This window comes from Cervus canadensis, chromosome 21 (genome assembly GCF_019320065.1).
Source record: "Cervus canadensis isolate Bull #8, Minnesota chromosome 21, ASM1932006v1, whole genome shotgun sequence".
In the NCBI taxonomy this organism is placed as follows: Eukaryota; Metazoa; Chordata; class Mammalia; order Artiodactyla; family Cervidae; genus Cervus; species Cervus canadensis.
Genome location: NC_057406.1, coordinates 16,798,003 through 16,818,620, shown reverse-complemented (window position 1 = coordinate 16,818,620; position 20,618 = coordinate 16,798,003). Strand labels below are relative to the sequence as shown.

General features: G+C 41.9%; 1 protein-coding gene and 1 pseudogene across 1 annotated transcript in view; one reads left to right on the top strand and one right to left on the bottom strand.

The window, feature by feature from the left end:
• The window catches only part of LOC122423127, a 308,231-nt gene that overhangs the window by 229,701 nt on the left and 57,912 nt on the right, over positions 1-20,618 (top strand). Inside the window, 2 exon segments of the mRNA XM_043439907.1 lie at positions 6,702-6,781; positions 14,215-14,301. Of these exon segments, the coding sequence (XP_043295842.1) occupies positions 6,702-6,781; positions 14,215-14,301 (167 nt within the window).
• LOC122423822 lies at positions 18,554-18,727 on the bottom strand (annotated as a pseudogene).

The following is a 20,618-nucleotide window of genomic DNA, read 5'->3' as shown; positions in this document are numbered from 1 at the left end:
ATACACTATTAAACAAATTCAGGAAGAGAATATGTGAACAAAATAAGATTTTTTAATAAAAGTATTTATTATCATTTTTGTCATTGTTTTTAATTTTTGGTTGTACTCCATCTTTGTGGCTGCCACCAGCATTCTCTAATTGTGATGTTGTAGCCACGCGTTCTGGGAAACAAACTCACTCAGAAGGACAATGCAGATAGTGGAGTGAAGTTTATTACACCGGCGGGCCCAAGGCAGTCTCCTCTTAGCCAAGAACCTTGACCAGTTTTTCTGAAAACCTTATATACCCTAAGTGTATGTACCCAAACCCACCTCCCCAAATTCCCTGAAACTAGTCTGAACAAAGGAAAAGAAAGATAAAATCAAAGTTAACCCGTGATTCATATGCCTTGAGTGAGTGAAGTCGCTCAGTCGTGTCCAACTCTTTGTGACCCCGTGGACTATAGCCCACCAGGCTCCTCTGTCCATGGGGTTCTCCAGGCAGGAATACTGGAGTGGGTTGCTGTTTCCTTCTCCAGGGGATCTTCCCAACCCAGGGATCGAACCCAGGTCTCCCACATTGCAGGCAGATGCCTTATCCTCTGAGCCACCAGGGAAGCCCCTCATATGCCTTAAGCCTAGGTAGTTAACAGTGGACAATTATCAATAGGCCTGTGGTCATACCCCAATAAGCATAATAGGATTCATGATTCTATTCAGTTACACAGATAATTAGGGTATTCTTTCAGGCAACAGAGAGTCTAGGTACGAGCCAAATGATAAATCATATGAATACCCTGTCTCCTCCGTTGAGTCTGATTAAGACTTAATAAGAAGCCACATGTTAGTACATTGTGGTTTGACTTGTGTATCCTTAGAGATACAGATTTGCACCATTTGTTGTGACATGTCTACTGATAATAAGCTCCTTCTTCTTGAAAATCAAATTTTGCCTTGGTAATTGCTGAAAACATTTGCCTTTAAAACAAAAATATCAATTAGCTAAACGATTTCTTCAAAAACAGTTCTTTATATTTGTGATAATTTCTTTTAAATGTCTGGCACAGTGCCATTCAGTCATTCAATAAACATTAGTTGAGCATCTATTAAGTTACAGAGACTGGAAATGCAGAGCTTATACACAAGTACAGGCCTCACTCCAATTCTGGGCCCTGGCAGAGGCCTTGGTTAGCATGCCCAGATGGGGAAGAAAAAAAGAATCTGTTCACAGACTTTTAAATGTTAAAGGAGGAATGCATTTTGCTGTGTTTCTAGTGTTCTTAGCCTGGTCTGCAGGCTGGACTCAGCTACGCCAAAGCTCCATGTGTAATAGAGCATCAGTTCATAGAGTTCAAGTTTGAACAACCATTCAGCCTTTGAACCCTGAGTGCCACCCCAGTGGCACTAACCTTGGGTTTAAGAGTGACCACCCACAAGAACTGAATAGCTCAGGAGTTAGTACATCAACTGTGAGCCGAGGTGGATTAATCATGAAGCTAGTGAGGCTTCACCTTCAGGGTCTCTCATTGCACCAGCCCCTCCCAGGCCTGGAGGCAAGGGAGGGCTCCCTAGCTCTGTGCTCACAAGGACATAGGTTTTCAATGAGCCATTTTCTTGGGTTGAAGAAAAGAAGCAATTCAGTAAGATTATTTCTTGCCCAAAGGTGAAGAAGTTAATTAATTTAGTGCATGAACACTAAATCCAGGAATCATATTTGTTCTGAAAATCAAGAAGAAACTGAAGAGGTTTAGAAAGCGCATGCTGCCTTTTCATTAGTACAGTATTGATGGAAGTGTAAGAATAAGATCAAAGATTAACTAAGTTAGAGGAAAAGAGAGCTGTTTAAAAATGAAGGTCAAGATGCTAAGAGTCAAAATGAGAAAACAGGAGCCTGACTGTCGGTACTGACTGATCTAAAGGGAAAAGGAGGTGTACCAGGTGTGGGTATTCTTAAACAGGACTTAGATCTTGTTGTTGGTCAGTCAGAGACGGTGAGACTGGGAACCAACCAAGCCCAACAGAGGAAGCAAGGTGAGACCTGAGGGAGCAGCTTGGGATGAAGACACAGAAGGAAGAGGAGATCCAGGAAAGTACCTGCTTCACATGACAGATTCTGTCTTCTTTTAAAGTGTTCTTTCTCCTTTGTATCCATCAGAATAGACTCTGATCTGCTGCTGGAACAAGTGATCCCCAAATCTCAGTAATATAAACACACACACACACACACACGTACACACACGTACACACACACTCATCACAACCTACAGATGTCTGTGGTCAGTGAGGCTCTTGCACCTGCACCATCTGGAACGCGTAGCTTCTGGGGCAGGAAGGAGAGAGACTAGAGTCACACTTGGGCTTTTCATGCCTCCACTCGGAAGTGACACAGGTGACACCACCCACGAGTCATTGCTCAGAATGAGTCACTGAGGACTAGAAACGCAACCACTTGATGAGTATTACTGTCTATCACGTCCTTCAGTGGAACTCTTGATAGCAATGCTGTCAGTTTTTTCTCACCTTGGAGAAGCTTCTGAGGTACAGTTTTGGGCAGAAGTTGAATGTGATCTGGTCCTCCCTGAGTGGGATCTGAAGGCATTTTCTATTTGATGGCTTCATCTGGTGTGTCTCTGACTCCTTACTCCACTTAAGTCTGTGCCGAGTGGGATTAGTCACATCTGTGTCTCCGCTGTCTCCCTCTTCTCCCACAGTTATCACTAACTGCAGGGTTATTTTCAGCCTTTGTTCTTGCATTCATTTCTTTAATTATCCAATATTTCTTAAGCTGTTACTATGTGTGTTTACTTGGCCTTAAAGAGACATTGAAGAATAAGACATAGTACTTGCTCCCAAGTACTTGCTCCAAGCACATCTCACTGTGGAGACAATAAGAAAGTTTTCATAGACTAAATAGACACAACAGTAATTTTGAGCTAGAATGATCAGAAAGAGCTTCACAGAGGTGACAGCTCTGTGCGTTTAAAAACATATGAAGATTTAGAAATACCTATTTGTAGTGGACTTGAAAATGTGTTCTCCGGAATTTACGTATGCATAAATGTAGTATTTTCTGTTTTTTATAATTGATTTAATCTTGCTCACCTATAAGGGGTATTTGTGTAATTAAAATTTTCATTAAAATTATCAGATTCTCTCATTTAAAATGCGTCCTTCAACTTAATTCAGTAATAATTATCTCGCTGATTCTTGGTTCCCTGCCAAAATTGGTTTTTCCACAGATATCTTCCACAGATATCGGTTTCTCCTCCCAAGATGGTGTCTGGGACAAGGGAGTTTCTTACTCTCCAGTGGCAGTGGGGAAGCATCCTTGGTTTGCAGGCTCTCCATATCCAATCAGCCTGTCTTTGACTTAGTAGCTTTGATCTGTTCTGGTTTCTGGGCATCAGAAGATGGGCCTGTGGAGAAATGAATGAGGCCAATTCAGGGCCAAGCACTTTGTTAGATGTTGCTGATCATAGACTGCAAAGTGCTGAACTATGATTACCGGGGTCCAGCCCCAGCAGGATCCAGGGGAACCCTCAGGATGAACGGCGTTGGCGAGAGAGAGACACGTAGGACTGGCCTTGATAGGGCCAAGTCTGCTAGGGAGAGAGAGAGAAAGAAAGAGACCAGACCAGGAATATGCAGCAGAGTCTGGCAGTTGCTTTATTTTTTACCGTAGCCTTTATACCCTAAGTTGGTACATTTCTAAGGGGCAGATAAGCATACAGACTTTGTTTAACATTATATCAGCTTGTCCTTCATGAAACCAGGTGTGTTCTGTATATTTTTTGTTTATGAGAGTCTTTTCCCATAGATTTTTTGTACATTATCTTCTGGCCTTGAGGTTAGCAGAAAACAGAAGGTTGGCAGTCTCATGGTACAGCAAGTTGTAACATAATAGAAATACAATCTTGTTAACATAAAAGACAGTCTTTTTGCAGAAATTCTCAGCTAAATTTATCTAAAGAATTTAACACAAAGACTCTGTGGCTCTGGAGAGGCAGCCCCTGTTTAGCACTCCTGGTTAAAATTAACAATTATCTTATTGTTTTTACACTAGGGCTAAACTCTTATTTTACTAGATCTTTAACTATATTAACAATAGTGTCCACTGCACAACCTCAGCACATTAACATCAATCAAACGTTGATCTAACAACCACTTTTAAAACAATATTTTTTGTATTCTCTAATAGGGCTTCCTCACCCCCCAAAGGGCTCTGTGCCTATTAGGGCCTTTTTTATGGTTAATCTCTATGTATAGTATCTTTTGGCTTTCAGGCCTGTTGACAATTTATGGCTTGCACCTGGTGCAACTTTAAGCAACTTCAGTAGCCGACCCTGTCTTTTTTGTGGTTAATCTATTTTCTTTCTACTAGGTGTCATCTCCATGGGAACTAGATAGGATTACATTTTTACAGAACAGAAATGCGAAGGACTGCAAAAACAGCAGATATGGCACAAAACAGGCTCTTAGTCTAAAAGTTAATTACCTGCAAGAAGTTGCCAGCTAATCTCTATCTAAACTATTTTCTGTTAGGCACATTTGTGGCTATAATATTTGTGGAGCTTTTCTCACCCCACGAAGGGGCCTAGGCTTAATAGTTTCTTTTGTTAGCGTACTGTACTTAGGATGTTTAGAACAGTCATGAGCATTTTGTGCAATGAGAGCACACACTTATCAAACAAGCCAGAATGCCAGCTAAAGGGTTTGAATGGAAGCATTTCCTTCATCCCTGGCCCCTTCATAGGGTACCAGCGTCCAGGAGATTTATTAATTAGCTTTTAAGTTGGTCTTTATTTAGTGAAAGAGGAGCAGGAGAGCTCCCGGCAGGCAACACAAGAATCTGCAGCAGGGCAAATAAGAACAACAGCAGAAAAGGTGGGAGGATATAGGGTAGTGTAGAGGCCGAGGCCAACCTGGAGGGTCCCTTATCCTAGACGGCCTTGCCTGTCAGGTATTTTCCTCGTGACCTCGTCATGGATGGGGCCCCGGACGGCCTTGCCTGCCCGGTATTTTCTTCATGACCTCGTCACGGGCGGGACCTCCCATAATGGCTCCCGACAAATGATGATGGGCTGGACCTCAGCCAGCTCATGACCTTGCTCCTTCCTTCATGCCCTTGTGATGAAGTGGTCATTGATAAATGAGCCTTTACTAAAGCTTGTAATATCCATTCAAGAAACACAGATGATGAGGTGAGTATCCAGTGCTTTGGTGTGTCAACCCAGACCCTCAGCAGTGAAAGTATGGGGTCCTAACCACTGGACCACCTGCCAATTCCATAATGTTGTATAGATAAATTTTAAGTCAAAACTATTTTGTATTTTAGTCACTCTGACTGGTCCTGAGAAATGTCACTTGTGCAAGGATGTTTAATTATTACCTTCCTCAGAAAACAGATGAACTTAGCTTCTTAAACGTCCATTTTCTCATGTGTAATTTGGAAATAATAATGCTACATTATAATGCTGCTGTAATGTGCTGAATTGCTTTACAATCCATAAGGCCAATCAAATAGTTATCCTAAGTGAAAGAAGGGAATTCTTTTTGCTCTTTACTTCAGCACTTCTAATTCACTATAGAATCTGTTGAACTTTTTTATAACAAAATTTTCTTCCTGTTACAGTCATGTGTTGCTTTCACTGAAAACGTGCTAATTGATAAATATATCAACATCCTGCCCACCCCATCATATCTGATTAAGATCAGAGCATGAGACTTCATGATCTTCACTGTCAGTAAGCTGTGGTTTTTCTTCTGTATCTTCAGATACAAGGAAACTTGCAGCATCTATACATTTTTAGAACTGGCTATCTCAGCCCTGCTCTGGAAATGGGCTGTGTTCATTTCTGGATATTGGAATTTACTGCATTCACTGCAGAAAGGTGTTGTTGTGAGCCATGCATAGCTCATATCTTTTAATAGTTTTGAAATACACTTGCATTGTGTTAAGTTCGCACAGCAAGTTGAATTATGTTTTCAAAGAAAAACAGTTCTTTTTGATAGGAATGGTCTGTGCAAAACATCTATCAGAGTACCATTCATTCCTTCATTCATTTATTCATTAGACATAGTTTGACATTTTTAATTAACAGGCATTGGGGATATAGAGGTGAATTAGACACAGACTTTTACCAAGTAGATTCCAACTTATCAAGTAAAATTAGCAAGGAAGAAGTTTAATTCGTGATGGTAAGGTCAGGCTCATGAGCAGTAGAATGGGGCACAGAGAGAAGGGATGAAGTGTGGAAGACTCACAACTCTGATTGGCACCAAATACAATCACAATATGTGGTTTCTGGGAGATTTCTGACAGCCCCAGTCAAGGTTCCAGGTGAAAAGGGAAAGTGAAAGTCACCTAGTTGTGTCCAACTCTTTGTGACCCCATGAACTATACAGTCCATGGAATTCCTTAGGCCAGAATACTGGAGTGGGTGGCCTATTCCCTTCTCCAGGGGATCTTCCCAACCCAGGGATTGAACCGGGTTCTCCTACATTGCAGGCGGATTCTTTACCAACTGAGCTATCAGGGAAGCCCAGGCTCCTGGTAACAGAATTGAATTCCTGTTCTAGAGTGCTGTGATTCCCAGGATGGGATAGAGAGAGATGCCCTAATACTGCTTCTCTACCACTACTATGTCCTACTGCTAACTAGTGATTATAATATCACTACTAATGCCAACTCATTTAACCCTCACCAAAATTCTGTCATCTAGGCCCAATCAAAACCCTCCTTTTGTAGAGGAAACCACTACACAGAGAGAATGCAAGAACCGTGTTCAAGGTTGCGTGCATGGTATGTGGCTGAGCTGTGAATCAGGACAGGGCAGACTGACTCCCGAGTCTGTTCTCCTGACCCCTGCACTGCACTCTCTCAAGTTCACTGTGGACACAGCTGGTTGCAGTCCTCCCTAAAACTTTCTTTCTTCAAATCTTTGATGAGATTGGACACTGACATTTCCTTATGTGTCAGAGAAGATGTACCTTCATCCGAGGGTGAGTTGGTCCATGCTGACCCTGCACCCCCAGCTCTGGGGTACAGGGAGTTGTGGGGACCACATGCCAGCCCTGTTAACTCCTCCGTGTTTGGGGAAGATCACCTGGAGAAGAATATTCTAGTATTCTTGCCTGCAGAATTCCATGGACAAGGCAAACTGGCGGGCTACAATCCATGGGGACACAAAGAGTTAGACACGACTGAGAGACTAACACTTTCGCCTCACTTTCCAGCCCACCTTTCCCTATAACAGGGTCTGGAGCCTTTAAGAGTGTCTTACCTGCGAGATCTTCATCCTGAGGCGAGACCGTGTGTACCTGGTTCTCTAAACACATCCCTCGGTCATCCTGTGGGAGGGATGACAGGACCCCAGGAAGCATGTCCTGTGTTCTAGGTGTCTGGCCAATGGTTTCTGGTGATGCTGTGGAGTCCATATTGGGTAAGGAATGATGAATCTGGGCCCAGAGAGAGTAGAGAATCAACTCTAAGTGATTCAGCTAATCCTGGTCCTATTCCAGCACCTGAGTTTAAATTCTGGTACTGATATTTATGATCAGCTTTTATCATTAATGTGTTAAAGGTCCAGATATAGAAGGAAATAGAGCTCCAGTCTTGGGGCCTGGGAGTGAGAGGACCAGATGAAAAGTAAGTGACTCTTGTATGTGTGCTTAGTCGCTCAGTTGTTTCTGACTCATTGCGACCCCATGGACTGTAGGCTACCTACCAGGCTCCTTTGTCCATAGGGATTCTCTAGACGAGAATATTGGACTCGGTTCCCATGCCCTACTCCAGGGGATCTTTCCAACCCATGGATAGAACCAAGGTCTGCCACACTGCAGGCGGATTCTTTACTGTCTGAGCCACCAGGAAAACCTGATTCTTATGTAAATAATGGGTAAATATTAGCATATTTAGAGGGAGAAAGTTGCTCAGTCATGTCCAACTCTTTGCTACCCCATGGGCTATACAGTCCATGGAATTCTCCAGGCCAGAATACTGGAGTGGGTAGCCTTCTCAAGGTACCCTTCCCCTTGAGAAGGGTAAGGACTAGAGATCTCTTCAAAGAAATTAGAGATACCAAAGGAACACTTCCTGCAAAGATGGGCACAATAAAGGACAGAAATGGTATGGACTTAATAGAAGCAGAAGATATTAAGAATATTAAGAAAAGGTGGCAAGAATACATGGAAGAACTACACAAAAAAGATCTTCATGACCAAGATAATCTTGGTGATATGATCACTCATCTAGAGCAAGACATCCTGGAATGCAAAGTCAAGTGGGCCTTAGGAAGTATCACTATGAACAAAGCTAGTGGAGATGATGGAATTCCAGTTGAGCTATTTCAAATCCTAAAAGATGATGTTGTGAAAGTGCTGCACTCAATATGCCAGCAAATTTGGAAAACCCAGCAGTGGCCACAGGACTGGAAATGGTCAGTTTTTATTTCAATCCCAGAGAAAGGCAATGCCAAAGAATGCTCAAACTACCACACAATTGCACTCATCTCACACGCTTGGTGGCTCAGATGGTAAAGCGTCTGCCTACAATGCGGGAGACCCGGGTTCAATCCCTGGGTCAGGAAGATCTCCTGGAGAAGGAAATGGCAATCCACTCCAGTATTCTTGCCTGGAAAATCCCATAGACGGAGGAGCCTGGTGGGCTACAGCCCACAGGGTCACAAAGAGTCAGACATGACTGAATGACTTCACTTTCACTTTAACACGCTAGCAAAGTAATGCTCAAAATTCTGCTAGCAAGGCTTCAGCCGTACATGAACTGTGAACTTCCAACTTCCACAAGCTGGCTTTAGAAAAGGCAGAGGAACCAGAGATCAAATTGCCAAAATTTGTTGGATCATAGAAATAGCAAAAGAGTTCCAGGAAAACATCTACTTCTGCTTCATTAACTATGCCAAAGCTTTTGACTGTGTGGATCACAACAAACTGTGGAAAATTCTTGAAGAATTGAGAACACCAGACCACCTTACATGCCTCCTAAGACATCTGTATGCAGGTCAAGAAGCAACAGTTAGAACTGGACATGGAACAAAGGACTGGTTCCAAATTGGGAAAGGAGTATGTCAAGGCTGTATATTGTCACCCTGCTTATTTAACTTATATACAGAATACATCCTGTGAAACGCCAGACTGGATGAGCACAAGCTGGAATCAAGATTGCTGGGAGAAATATCAATAACCTCAGATATGCAGATGACAATACCTTTATGGCATAAAGTGAAGAAGAACTTAGGAGCCTCTTGATGAAAGTGAAAGAGGAGAGTGAAAAAGCTGGCTTAAAACTCAACATTCAAAAAAACAAAGATCATGACATCCGGTCCCATCACTTCCTGGCAAATAGATGGGGAAACAATGGAAACAGTGAGACACTTTACTTTGGGGGCTCCAAAATCACTGCAGATGGTGACTGCAGCCATGAAATTAAAAGATGCTTGCTCCTTGGAAGAAAATCTATGACCAACCTAGACAGCATATTAAAAAGCACAGACATTACTTTGCCAACAAAGGTCCATCTAGTCAAAGCTATGGTTTTTCCAGTAGTCATGTATGTATGTGAGAGTTGGACCATAAAGAAAACTGAGTGCCAGAGAACTGATGCTTTTGAACTGTGGTGTTGGAGAAGACTCTTGAGAGTCCCTTGGGCTGCAAGGAGATCAAATGAGTCAATCCTGAATATTCATCGGAAGGACTGATGCTGAAGCTGAAGCTCCAATACTTTGGCCACCTGATGCTAAGAACTGACTCATTTGAAAAGACCCTGATGCTGGAAAAGGTTGAAGACAGGAGGAGAAGGAGATGACAGAGGATGAGATGGTTGGATGGCATCACTGACTCAGTGGACATAAGTTTGAGCAGGCTCTGGGAGTTGGTGTTGGACAGGGAAGCCTAGCGTGCTGCACTCCATGTGGTGGCAAAGAGTTGGACCCAACTAAGCAACTGAACTGAACTGAACTGAGACGGAGCAATGCATATGTCCAACTGTCTTTTCTCCCTTTTTATTTACCCGAGTCTCAAGGATGAAGCACGGACAAGGTAGGACAGAGAAGCGGTGGCTGCTGACCGGGTTGAGGGGTCCTTCCAGTGGGGATGTGACAGGGCTGTGGACTGGCCTGCAGCTGTCCTCTGTGTTCACTCCACTGAGACCTTATGGTATGGGCGGGGGAGGGTGTGAAACTGTCTCTGGGCTTTGTGGGGACTCTGGGGTGTGTGTGTCACAGATGGGTCCTCCCCACATCTGTGCTGAAATGATGAGAGTCAGGGTGAACGGGCCTCAGGGTGGGCTTGTGTGGGCTTCAGGAGTGCATCATGGGAATCTTGAGCCTCAGAGGGTGTGAGGAATGCAGGGTAGCATGTTAGTGACCTTGAATTTTGTCAGTGTCTTATATCCCTTTATGGCCTTTCTCAGTCTCTCTACTCATCCCAGCACTGCACTCTGGGGACCATCTGGGAACTTCTCTGATCAGTGGAAACAGAACAAGGCAGGAATGGCCACACTGGACATCAGTCCCTTCTGCTTGGATCTGTCCCCTCCACCCACTTTCACTTCTATTCTTGCCACCACCATTGCTCTTAAATGCAGAACAGAGGAGGTGGGGTCACTGATGGCTGCAGACAGCATGAATCCTTTCTCTTCTCTGATTCACTAGCCTCTTCTTTGCCCCCTGACTTCAGCCACCCTCTAGCAGAAGGCTTTCTACTTCCCCTTCTTTTTTTTTTTTGAATTGCTGCACTTTTATTCTTTGACAAATCACCAGGTAAGACCCATAATTTATAATTTCTTTGAAACAGAGTATATTGACATCTTAAATGTAATTGACATGGACTTTAAAATATTGGCTCTGTTTATATTTTATTCTTCAAAAAATTATCTAAAGGAAAATGCACCAGTTTCATAATAATGAATCTGACAAGCATATGAAAAGCATCAATTTCCAATAAAATAAAAGTCACTGGTCAGTCTTATACTGGGCCTCCAGCTTCATCATTTAGTAGCTTTATGGCCTTGGACAAACAATTTATCCATTGAAGTTTCAGTTTCTTCACTTCTTCTTTTTTTCATTTATTTTTATTAGTTGGAGGCTAATTACTTTACAATATTGTAGTGATTTTTGCCATACATTGACATGAATCAGCCATGGATTTACATGTATTCCCCATCCCGATGCCCCCTCCCGCCTCCCTCCCCATCCGATCCCTCTGGGTCTTCCCAGTGCACCAGCCCTGAGCACTTGTCTCATGCATCCAACCTGGGCTGGTGATCTGTTTCACCCTTGATAGTATACTTGTTTTAATGCTATTCTCTCAGAACATCCCACCCTCGCCTTCTCCCCACAGAGTCCAAAAGTCTGTTCTGTACATCTGTGTCTCTTTTTCTGTTTTGCATATAGGGTTATCGTTACCATCTTTTTAAATTCCATATATATGTGTTAGTATACTGTATTGGTCTTTATCTTTCTGGCTTACTTCACTCTATATAATGGGCTCCAGTTTCATCCATCTCATTAGAACTGATTCAAATGAATTCTTTTCAATGGCTGAGTAATATTCCATGGTGTATATGTACCATAGCTTCCTTATCCATTCATCTGCTGATGGGCATCTAGGTTGCTTCCATGTCCTGGCAATTATAAACAGTGCTGCGATGAACATTGGGGTGCACGTGTCTCTTTCAGATCTGGTTTCCTCGGTGTGTATGCCCAGGAGTAGGATTGCTGGGTCATATGGCAGTTCTATTTCCAGTTTTTTAAGGAATCTCCACACTGTTCTCCATAGTGGCTTCTACTTCCCCTTCTGTCGGGAGCTGTTCCCTTAAGTTATATTTTGCATCTTCTTTAGTTATGGTTTATAATACAATTATGTTCAAAATCTTATCAAACGAAACTTTCAATATACAGTGGGGAAAAATGGGAAGTTTAGAAATCTTTCATCTTTCTAAATTATATATTTTCTTCTTGGGATTCCAAAATCCTACCTTGGAGGGTTAGAGTTAAACCATCACTCCTACTTTCTCCTTATTTCCTGTAGCAGCAATCTCTCCCTGAAACCTCATTTGGGGACTAGTTGTAATGCAATAAAGGAAAAGGGTTTTAGCATGTCTAAAAAGCCCCTTATATATACCTATTGTGTCTCTATATCTACTTATTAATCTATTAGTCCACCACTGCCATCATCATCAATCCATCATCCAATCTCCTTTATCTATTTCTTTGTTGTTGTTCAGTCACTAAGCCATGTCTAAATTTGTAACCCCATGAACTGCAGTACAGCAGGCTTCCCTGCCCTTCACTATCTCCTGGAGTTTGCTCAAGCTCATGTCCATTGAGTCAATGAGGTTATCTAACAATCTCACCTGCCACCCTCTTCTCCTCTTGCCCTCAAGCTTTCCCAGCATCAGGGACTTTTCCAGGAAGTCGGCTCTTCACATCAGGTGGCCAAAGTATTGGAGCTTCAGCTTCTGCATCAGTCCTTCCAATGTATATTCAGGGTTGATCTATTTCTTTAGTGTCTATCTACATTTCTATTTTAATTAGTTTCTTTATAGTTCAAACAATGACTCTGTTGTCTTCATCAGTAGACTATTCTAAGATGTTTAGATATGAAAATAACATTATTGTGATATTTAAAAAAAATAAAAAGCACTTAAATCTTACTTCACTCTTTTGCTATTGTTGTTACTCACTTACTTAAGTCATGTATGACTCTTTGTAACCCCGTGGACTGCAGCAGCTAAGGCTTCTCTGTCCTTCACTATCTCCACTGAGTTGGTGATGCTATCTAACCATCTCATCCTCTGTCACCCCTCTCTCCTCTGCCCTCAGTATTTCCCAACATCAGGGTGTTTTCCAATAAGCAGGTTCTTCACATCAAGTGCCCAAAGTATTGGAGCTTCAGTTTCAGCATCAGTCCTTCCAATGAATATTCAGGGTTGATTTCCTTTAAGATTGACTGGTTTGTCCTCCTTGCAGTCTAAAAGACTCTTAAGATTCTTCTCCAGCATTCAATTCAAAAGCATCAATTCTTCAGCCCTCAGACTTCTTTGTCCAGCTCTCATATCTATACATGACTACTGGAAAAACCATAGCTTTGACTGTATGGACTGTTGTTGGCAAAGTGATGTCTCTACTTTTTAACATGCTGTCTAGGTTTGTCAAAGCTTTCTTTCCAAGGATCAAGTATCCTTTAATTTAAACGCTGCAGTCACCATCTGCAGTGATTTTTGAGTCCAAGAAAATAAAACCTGTGACTCTAGTTTCCAGGTATTTGTCATTCCCAGCTCTATCACCTTGTTGCAATCCTATAAACTGCACATTTACAAAGTGGAAAATGATGCTATTAGACAAGCAGCATCCATGTAGAAGCTGATACCTTCATGTGTTGGACAAGGACTGCTGCTTCTGGGTGGCTGCACAGAGGGGAAGGGTTGGGTCTCTAAATACAGAAGACCACATCCCCTCTCACTCTGCAGAAGGTGAGTATAGCCCAGGTGAAAAGTGCCTGCCAGACAGAGTGGTCTTAGAGGCTAAGAAAGATCCCTGATGGGAAATGTTAGTTTCTGTCAAAGCCCCATATTCTTATGACCCCCATGTGCTCCAGGGTCCCGTCTCCAGATCATTCTGAGAAGGGAGGAAAGGCCAACAATCCCATCCCTGCAACTTGATGGTTTCCACCTCATCCCTCCGAGTTCACCTGTGAGTTCCTGTGCTCCTGTCCTCCATTTCTGCTGGCCTGACAATTACTCTCATATTTCAAGCCTTCTTGTACTTCTCTGCTTTGGCCTGAAGTCAGTCCAGGGGAAGATGAATGCTTGATTCCATCAGAGATATTCTCCATGGGCCAACAAATCCCACATCCTGACCCTGTGAGATATCACAGTCGGTAGTGATCGGCCAGTGTGATCGGGAGAGAAAAACCACCCATGCTTTCTGAGGCAACTTTTCTGTGCCAACCCCTGTCATGGGGCTCTCAGGACCACAGAAGCAGAAGGTCAAAGGACCATGTTGCTCATATAAGGAGATTTTGAAGATTCAGAAGCTCATTGGTGTCTGAGCTTCAGAAAGGGGCAGATGCAGTCTCCGATAGTGTCTGAAATGGTGAAAGGTGCCGCTATTGGCTCTCAGGAGGGAGGATGTAGGGGGTGGTTTATATAGACCCCGGTCGGCACCCTGACACCTCCTCACAGGCTGATCCTGCAGCTGGGACTGTGACCTTGAGGACGTGGAGTCAGGATGGCTCTGGGCAGACACCTCTCCTTCCAGGGACTCTGTGTCCTCCTCCTTGGCACTGTGGTGGGTGGTCAAGGTAAGGGCTGCCCCTCTGTCCTGGGGACAGGTAGGGGAGTGGACGCCTTGATGAAGGGAAAGGTGTCTGGACTTGTGGAACCTGGCCTCAGTGTTTTTTACCAAAAAGGAACCACGGTGACTGAATACTGGTCCCTCTCCAGTGGGGGGGTCTACTGGTGGTGGTTGCAGCAGATTTTACAGAGCAGTGAGGTTTGGTCTGGACCGAGCTGGGTCACCCTGAGTCCCTGCAGTATCTCCGTCATTCTCAGGGAGCTTCTAGGAGTCCCAATGGCTCCTGGTGTGTGGAAGGTCCAGTGACTGACCTCAGCTGGGACTCTGGGTTGTTCCCACATGCTCCATGTGCCTGGTGTGTGAGCACTGCCCCTGGGTCCCCGTGTTTCCTCTGTCTATGCTCCTGTAGGTTCTGTGCTTATGTGTGTATATGTGGTGTGTCAGGGTGTGTGTTTGTGTGAGGGTGTGTGTGAGGGTATGTGTGTGTGAGGGTGAGTGAGGGCGCACACGCGTGTGCATGTGTGTGAAGGTGTGTGTCTGTGTGTGAGGGTGCATATGTGCGTGAGAGAGAGAGTGTGAGGGTGTGTGGAGCCTGTCTGTGTGAGAGGAACAGTGCTGCTGAGCAGGGACTGAGTCTGTTCATCCGTGAAGCACACAGGGTCTCACAGGGCTGGGTGTCATGTCTGCAGCATGTAACTAGATCAGAGATAATTGTGCCCCTGCCTGCCTCTCTCTGGGTCCTCTCTCCCTATCCCCTGGGCTCCCCTCTGCTTGTTGATGTGTCTGTGCAGCACTGGACTCTGTGAGAGGCTCAGCCTGCTGGCCTCACCTATTCCCACCAGGTGTCCATTGTGGAGCAGGGGAGTCCACAGCCAGGAGAGGGGACCCCTTGTCTGTAGAGGTCAGTTGATGTGCAGCCCCAGGTGTATAAGTTCCTGAGCCCCTGCCCTGGTCCCTGTGATATCTCCTGATGTGCTGGGGGCCTGGGATGGTCTTTTCCCCTCCTAAGATCTGCTGTGACTCTGTAGGGAGCACTCTCTCTCCCCGGAGAGTTAAAGTTAATTATTATTATTAGCCATTGAGTCATATGTGTTCCTTACATATTTTGGATATTAATCCCTCATGAGATACATGATTTGTAAGTTCTTCTTCTCTATTCTGTACATTGTCTTTTCATTTTGTCTACTGTTTCTTCTGTTCTACAGGAGCTTTTTAGGTTGATGTTAATGTGGTCCCATTGTTTATTTTGATTTTTTTGCTTGTGCTTTAGCTGTCATACCCAAGAATCCATTGGCAATATCCACATCCAGGAGCTTTCCCCTGTGTTTTCTTCTAGGAGTTTGTGGTTTTGGGTCTTAAATAGATTTATGTGTTTGATCTATTTTGAGTCTATTTTTCTGTGGTACTAAGATAGGGATCTTGTTTTATTCTTTTGCATGTAAATATCCAGTTTTCCTAACAGCATTTACTGAAAAGACCATCCTTGCCTCACTGAGTATTCTTGCCTCTCTTGTCAAACATTCATTGACTGTCCATGCATGGGTTTATTTTTGGGCTCTCAGTTCTGTTAATTGCTCAGTGTGTTTATTTTCATACCATTGCCATAATGTTTGTTTTTATGTATTTGGCTGCAGCAGATCTTGCCTGTAGTACGTGTGATATTTGATCTTTATGCAACATGTGATTCTTCAGTTGCAGCATGCCATGTTACTTACGCCATGTGAACTCCTAGTTGTAACATGTGGCATCTGTTGCAGCGTGGGCTTCTCCACTTGCAGCAGATGGGCTTCTCTCTAGTTGTGGTACACAGGCTCGAGTGCACAGAGGGCTCAGTAGTTGTAGAGCATGGCCTTAGTTGCCCCGCGGCATGTGAGATCTTAGTTCCCCAACTAGGAATCAAACTCAAGACCCCTGCATTTGAAGGCAGATTCTTTTTTTTTTTTTTTTTTTGAACAAAAAATCATATCTTTATATAAGCCATTAATAGATATCTAAATACAGTAAGGTTTTTAAAATGAAATCATATGTATATTGTTGTATTTGAAAGAAGTAAAACAAGTAAAACGAATCCAGATAGGAAAAGAAGAAGCGAAACTCTCACTGTTTGCAGATGACATGATTCTCTACATAGAAAACCCTAAAGACTCTACCAGAAAATTACTAGAGCTAATCAACAAATATAGTAAAGTTGCAGGATATAAAATTAACACACAGAAATCCCTTGCATCCCTATACACTAACAATGAGAAAACAGAAAGAGAAATTAAGGAAACAATACCATTCACCATTGCAACGAAAAGAATAAAATACTTAGGAGTATATCTACCTAAAGAAACAAAAGACCTATACATAGAAAACTATAAAACACTGATGAAAGAAATCAAAGAGGACACAAACAGATGGAGAAACATACCATGTTCATGGATTGAAAGAATAAATATTGTAAAAATGGCTATACTACCCAAAGCAATCTATAGATTCAATGCAATCTCTATTAAGCTACCAACAGTATTTTTCACAGAACTAGAACAAATAACTTCACGATTTGTATGGAAATACAAAAAACCTCAAATAGCCAAAGTAATCTTGAGAAAGAAGAATGGAACTGGAGGAATCAACCTGCCTGACTTCAGACTCTACTACAAAGCCACAGTCATCAAGACAGTATGGTACTGACACAAAGACAGAAATATAGATCAATGGAACAGTATAGAAAGCCCAGAGATAAATCCACAAACCTATGGACACCTTATCTTCAACAACGGAGGCAAGGATATACAATGGAAAAAAGACAACCTCTTTAACAAGTGGTGCTGGGAAAACTGGTCAACCACTTGTAAAAGAATGAAACCAGAACACTTTCTAACACCATACACAAAAATAAACTCAAAATGGATTAAAGATCTAAATGTAAGACCAGAAACTATAAAACTCCTAGAGGAGAACATAGGCAAAACACTCTCCGAGATGAATCACAGCAGGATCCCCTATGACCCACCTCCCAGAATATTGGAAATAAAAGCAAAACTAAACAAATGGGACCTAATGAAACTTAAAAGCTTTTGCACAACAAAGGAAACTATAAGTAAGGTGAAAAGACAGCCCTCAGATTGGGAGAAAATAATAGCAAATGAAGAAACAGACAAAGGATTAATCTCAAAAATATACAAGCAACTCCTGAAGCTCAATTCCAGAAAAATAAATGACCCAATCAAAAAATGGGCCAAAGAACTAAACAGACATTTCTCCAAAGAAGACATACAGATGGCTAACAAACACATGAAAAGATGCTCAACATCACTCATTATTAGAGAAATGCAAATCAAAACCACAATGAGGTACCATTACATACCAGTCAGGATGGCTGCTATCCAAAAGTCTACAAGCAATAAATGCTGGAGAGGGTGTGGAGAAAAAGGAATCCTCTTACACTGTTGGTGGGAATGCAAACTAGTACAGCCGCTATGGAGAACAGTGTGGAGATTTCTTAAAAAACTGGAAATAGAACTGCCATATGACCCAGCAATCCCACTTCTGGGCATACACACTGAGGAAACCAGAACTGAAAGAGACACGTGCACCCCAATGTTCATCGCAGCACTGTTTATAATAGCCAGGACATGGAAGCAACCTAGATGTCCATCAGCAGATGAATGGATAAGGAAGCTGTGGTACATATACACCATTGAATATTACTCAGCCATTAAAAAGAATTCATTTGAATCAGTTCTAATGAGATGGATGAAACTGGAGCCCATCATACAGAGTGAAATAAGCCAGAAAGACAAAGACCAATACAGTATACTAACACACATATGGAATTTTAAAAGATAGTAATGATAACCCTATACACAAAACAGTAAAAGAGACACAGATGTACAGAACAGAATTTTGGACTCTGTGGGAGAAGGCGAGGGTGGGATGTTTTGAGAGAACAGCATCGAAAGATGTATATTATCTGTGGTGAAACAGATCACCAGTCCAGGCTGGATGCATGAGACAAGGGCTTGGGCCTGGTGCACTGGGAAGACCCAGAGGAATCGGGTGGAGAGGGAGGTGGGAGGGGGGATTGGAATGGGGAATACATGTAAATCCATGGCTGATTCATGTCAATGTATGACAAAAACCACTACAATATTGTAAAGTAATTAGCCTCCAACTAATAAAAATAAATGAAAAAAAAAGGACACTAATCAAAATCTATACAACATTAACAGCAAATCTAAATCCAAATAAGATATTCCTCTGAACTTCATGTTTCACCAAGCATCTAAAACCACCAGTCTTTTGGTCGTTCTTTTGTACATTATTCTGTATCCACACTATCTGCATCAGATGGGATCCCTTGATTTTATTTCATTTTCTGTGTGACATTCTCCACAGATATGTATCTTTGGCTGCTACTTAGGGGGCTGAACATTCTGGGTGTCCATTGTTGTCTGTAACACAGAGAAACTTCTCAGCCTTTCCAGACAATTCCAACTTGCCTCTGTGCCACAGCCAACTTCCCCAGAAGGTGGATTCTTAACCACTGGACCACCAGGGAAGTCCCCTGGTGATGTGAGCATTTTAAAGTCTCTATTGGATTTGCTACAATATTGCTTCTGTTTTATGTTTGCTTTTTTATTATTTATTTTTTTGGCCACAAAGCATTTGGGATCTTAGCTCTCTGACCAGGGATTCAACCTGCACCCCCTGCATAAGAAGGCCAAGTCTTAACCCCTGGACCCCCAGGGAAGTCTCTCCAGCTTTATTTTGTTTGTTTGTTTTTTATTTGATTTTGTTTTATTTTGGTTTTTGCTTCACTGGGTCCTTGTTTCTTCCCACTGGCTTTCTCTAGTTGCAGAAGTTGGGACTGCCCTTCCCTGTAGTGCTCAGCCTTCTCACTGTAGTCCCTTCTCTTGTTGTGGAGCACAGACTCTAGGTACACGGGCTTTGTTGCTCTGTGGAATGTGGGATCTTCTTGGGCCCAAGATTGAAACTGTGTCCCCTGTATTGGTAGGCATTTCATCTTTTTGGTTAAATTTATTCTTAATATTTTATGGTTTCTTATGCAGTTTTAATGAGATTGTTTCTTTTTTTCCAGATATTTCCTTGTTAGTGTGTAGAAATGCAACAAATTTCTGTAGATTGATTGTTTCTCCTGTGACTTTATTGAATTTATTAGTTCTAACAGTTGTTTTTATTGGTATACTATTAGAATTTTCCATATATAATATCATGTCTTCTGCAAATGGAGAAAATTTTCTTTTTCTTTTTCTCTTTGGATAATTTTATTTTTTTTTGCTTAATTGTTCTGACTGGGACTTCCAGTACTATGTGGATTAAGATTGGTAACAGAGGAGATGCTTATCTTATTCCTGATCTTAGGGCAACATTGAGTTTGATATTAACTATGGGCTTCTCATATATGATTTATATTATATTGAGAAATGTTCCTTCTATATCCAGTTTTGAGAGTTAAAAAATTTAAGAGTGTTGAATTTTGTCAAACATCTTTTCTGCATCAGTTGAGATCGTCTTATGATTTTTATCTTTCATTGTATTAATGTGGTGTATGACATTTATTGATTTACACATGCTGAACTACTTTGCATCTTAGAGATTAATTCCACTTGCTCACACTATATAATCTTTTTCGTGTGTTGTTGAATGCACTTGGCTAAACTTGTTAAGAATTTTGGCATTTATATTAATCAGGGACATTGGCTTGTAATTTTCCTTTCTTGTAGTGTTTTTACATAGCTCTGGTATCAGGCTAATGCAAAATGATTTGCAGAGTGCTCACTCCTCAATTTTTAGAAAAATTTAAAAAGAACAGATGTTTTCTTGTATAAATATTTAATAGAATTCACCAGGGAAAATTTCTTAATCATTTTTTCTAGATTGTCCAAATTGTTGGCCTATAATTTTCCATAGTAGTCTCTTATGATTTGTATTCTGTTGTATCTGTTTTCATGTCCCCTGTTTCTTATCTGGTTTTATTTATTTGAATCTTCTCATTTATTTTCTTGGTTAGTATAGCCTAAAGTTTGTCATTTTTGTTTAATTTTTTTTTTTTGAGAATGACCTCTGTTAATCTTTTTGATCACTTTCCTATATTCTATTTCATTTAATGCTCTAATCTTTGTTTTTTCCTTCCTTGGCTAAATTTTGGTTTACTTTGTTCTCTCTTAGTTCTTTGCTGTGTAATATTAGGTTGTCTATTTGAGATCTTTCTTTTTTCCTTAAGAATGCATTTATCACTAAAAATTTCCCTCTTATAATTGTTTTGGATGCAATCTATAGTGTTGGAATGTGTGTTTCTACTTTTGTTTATCCAAG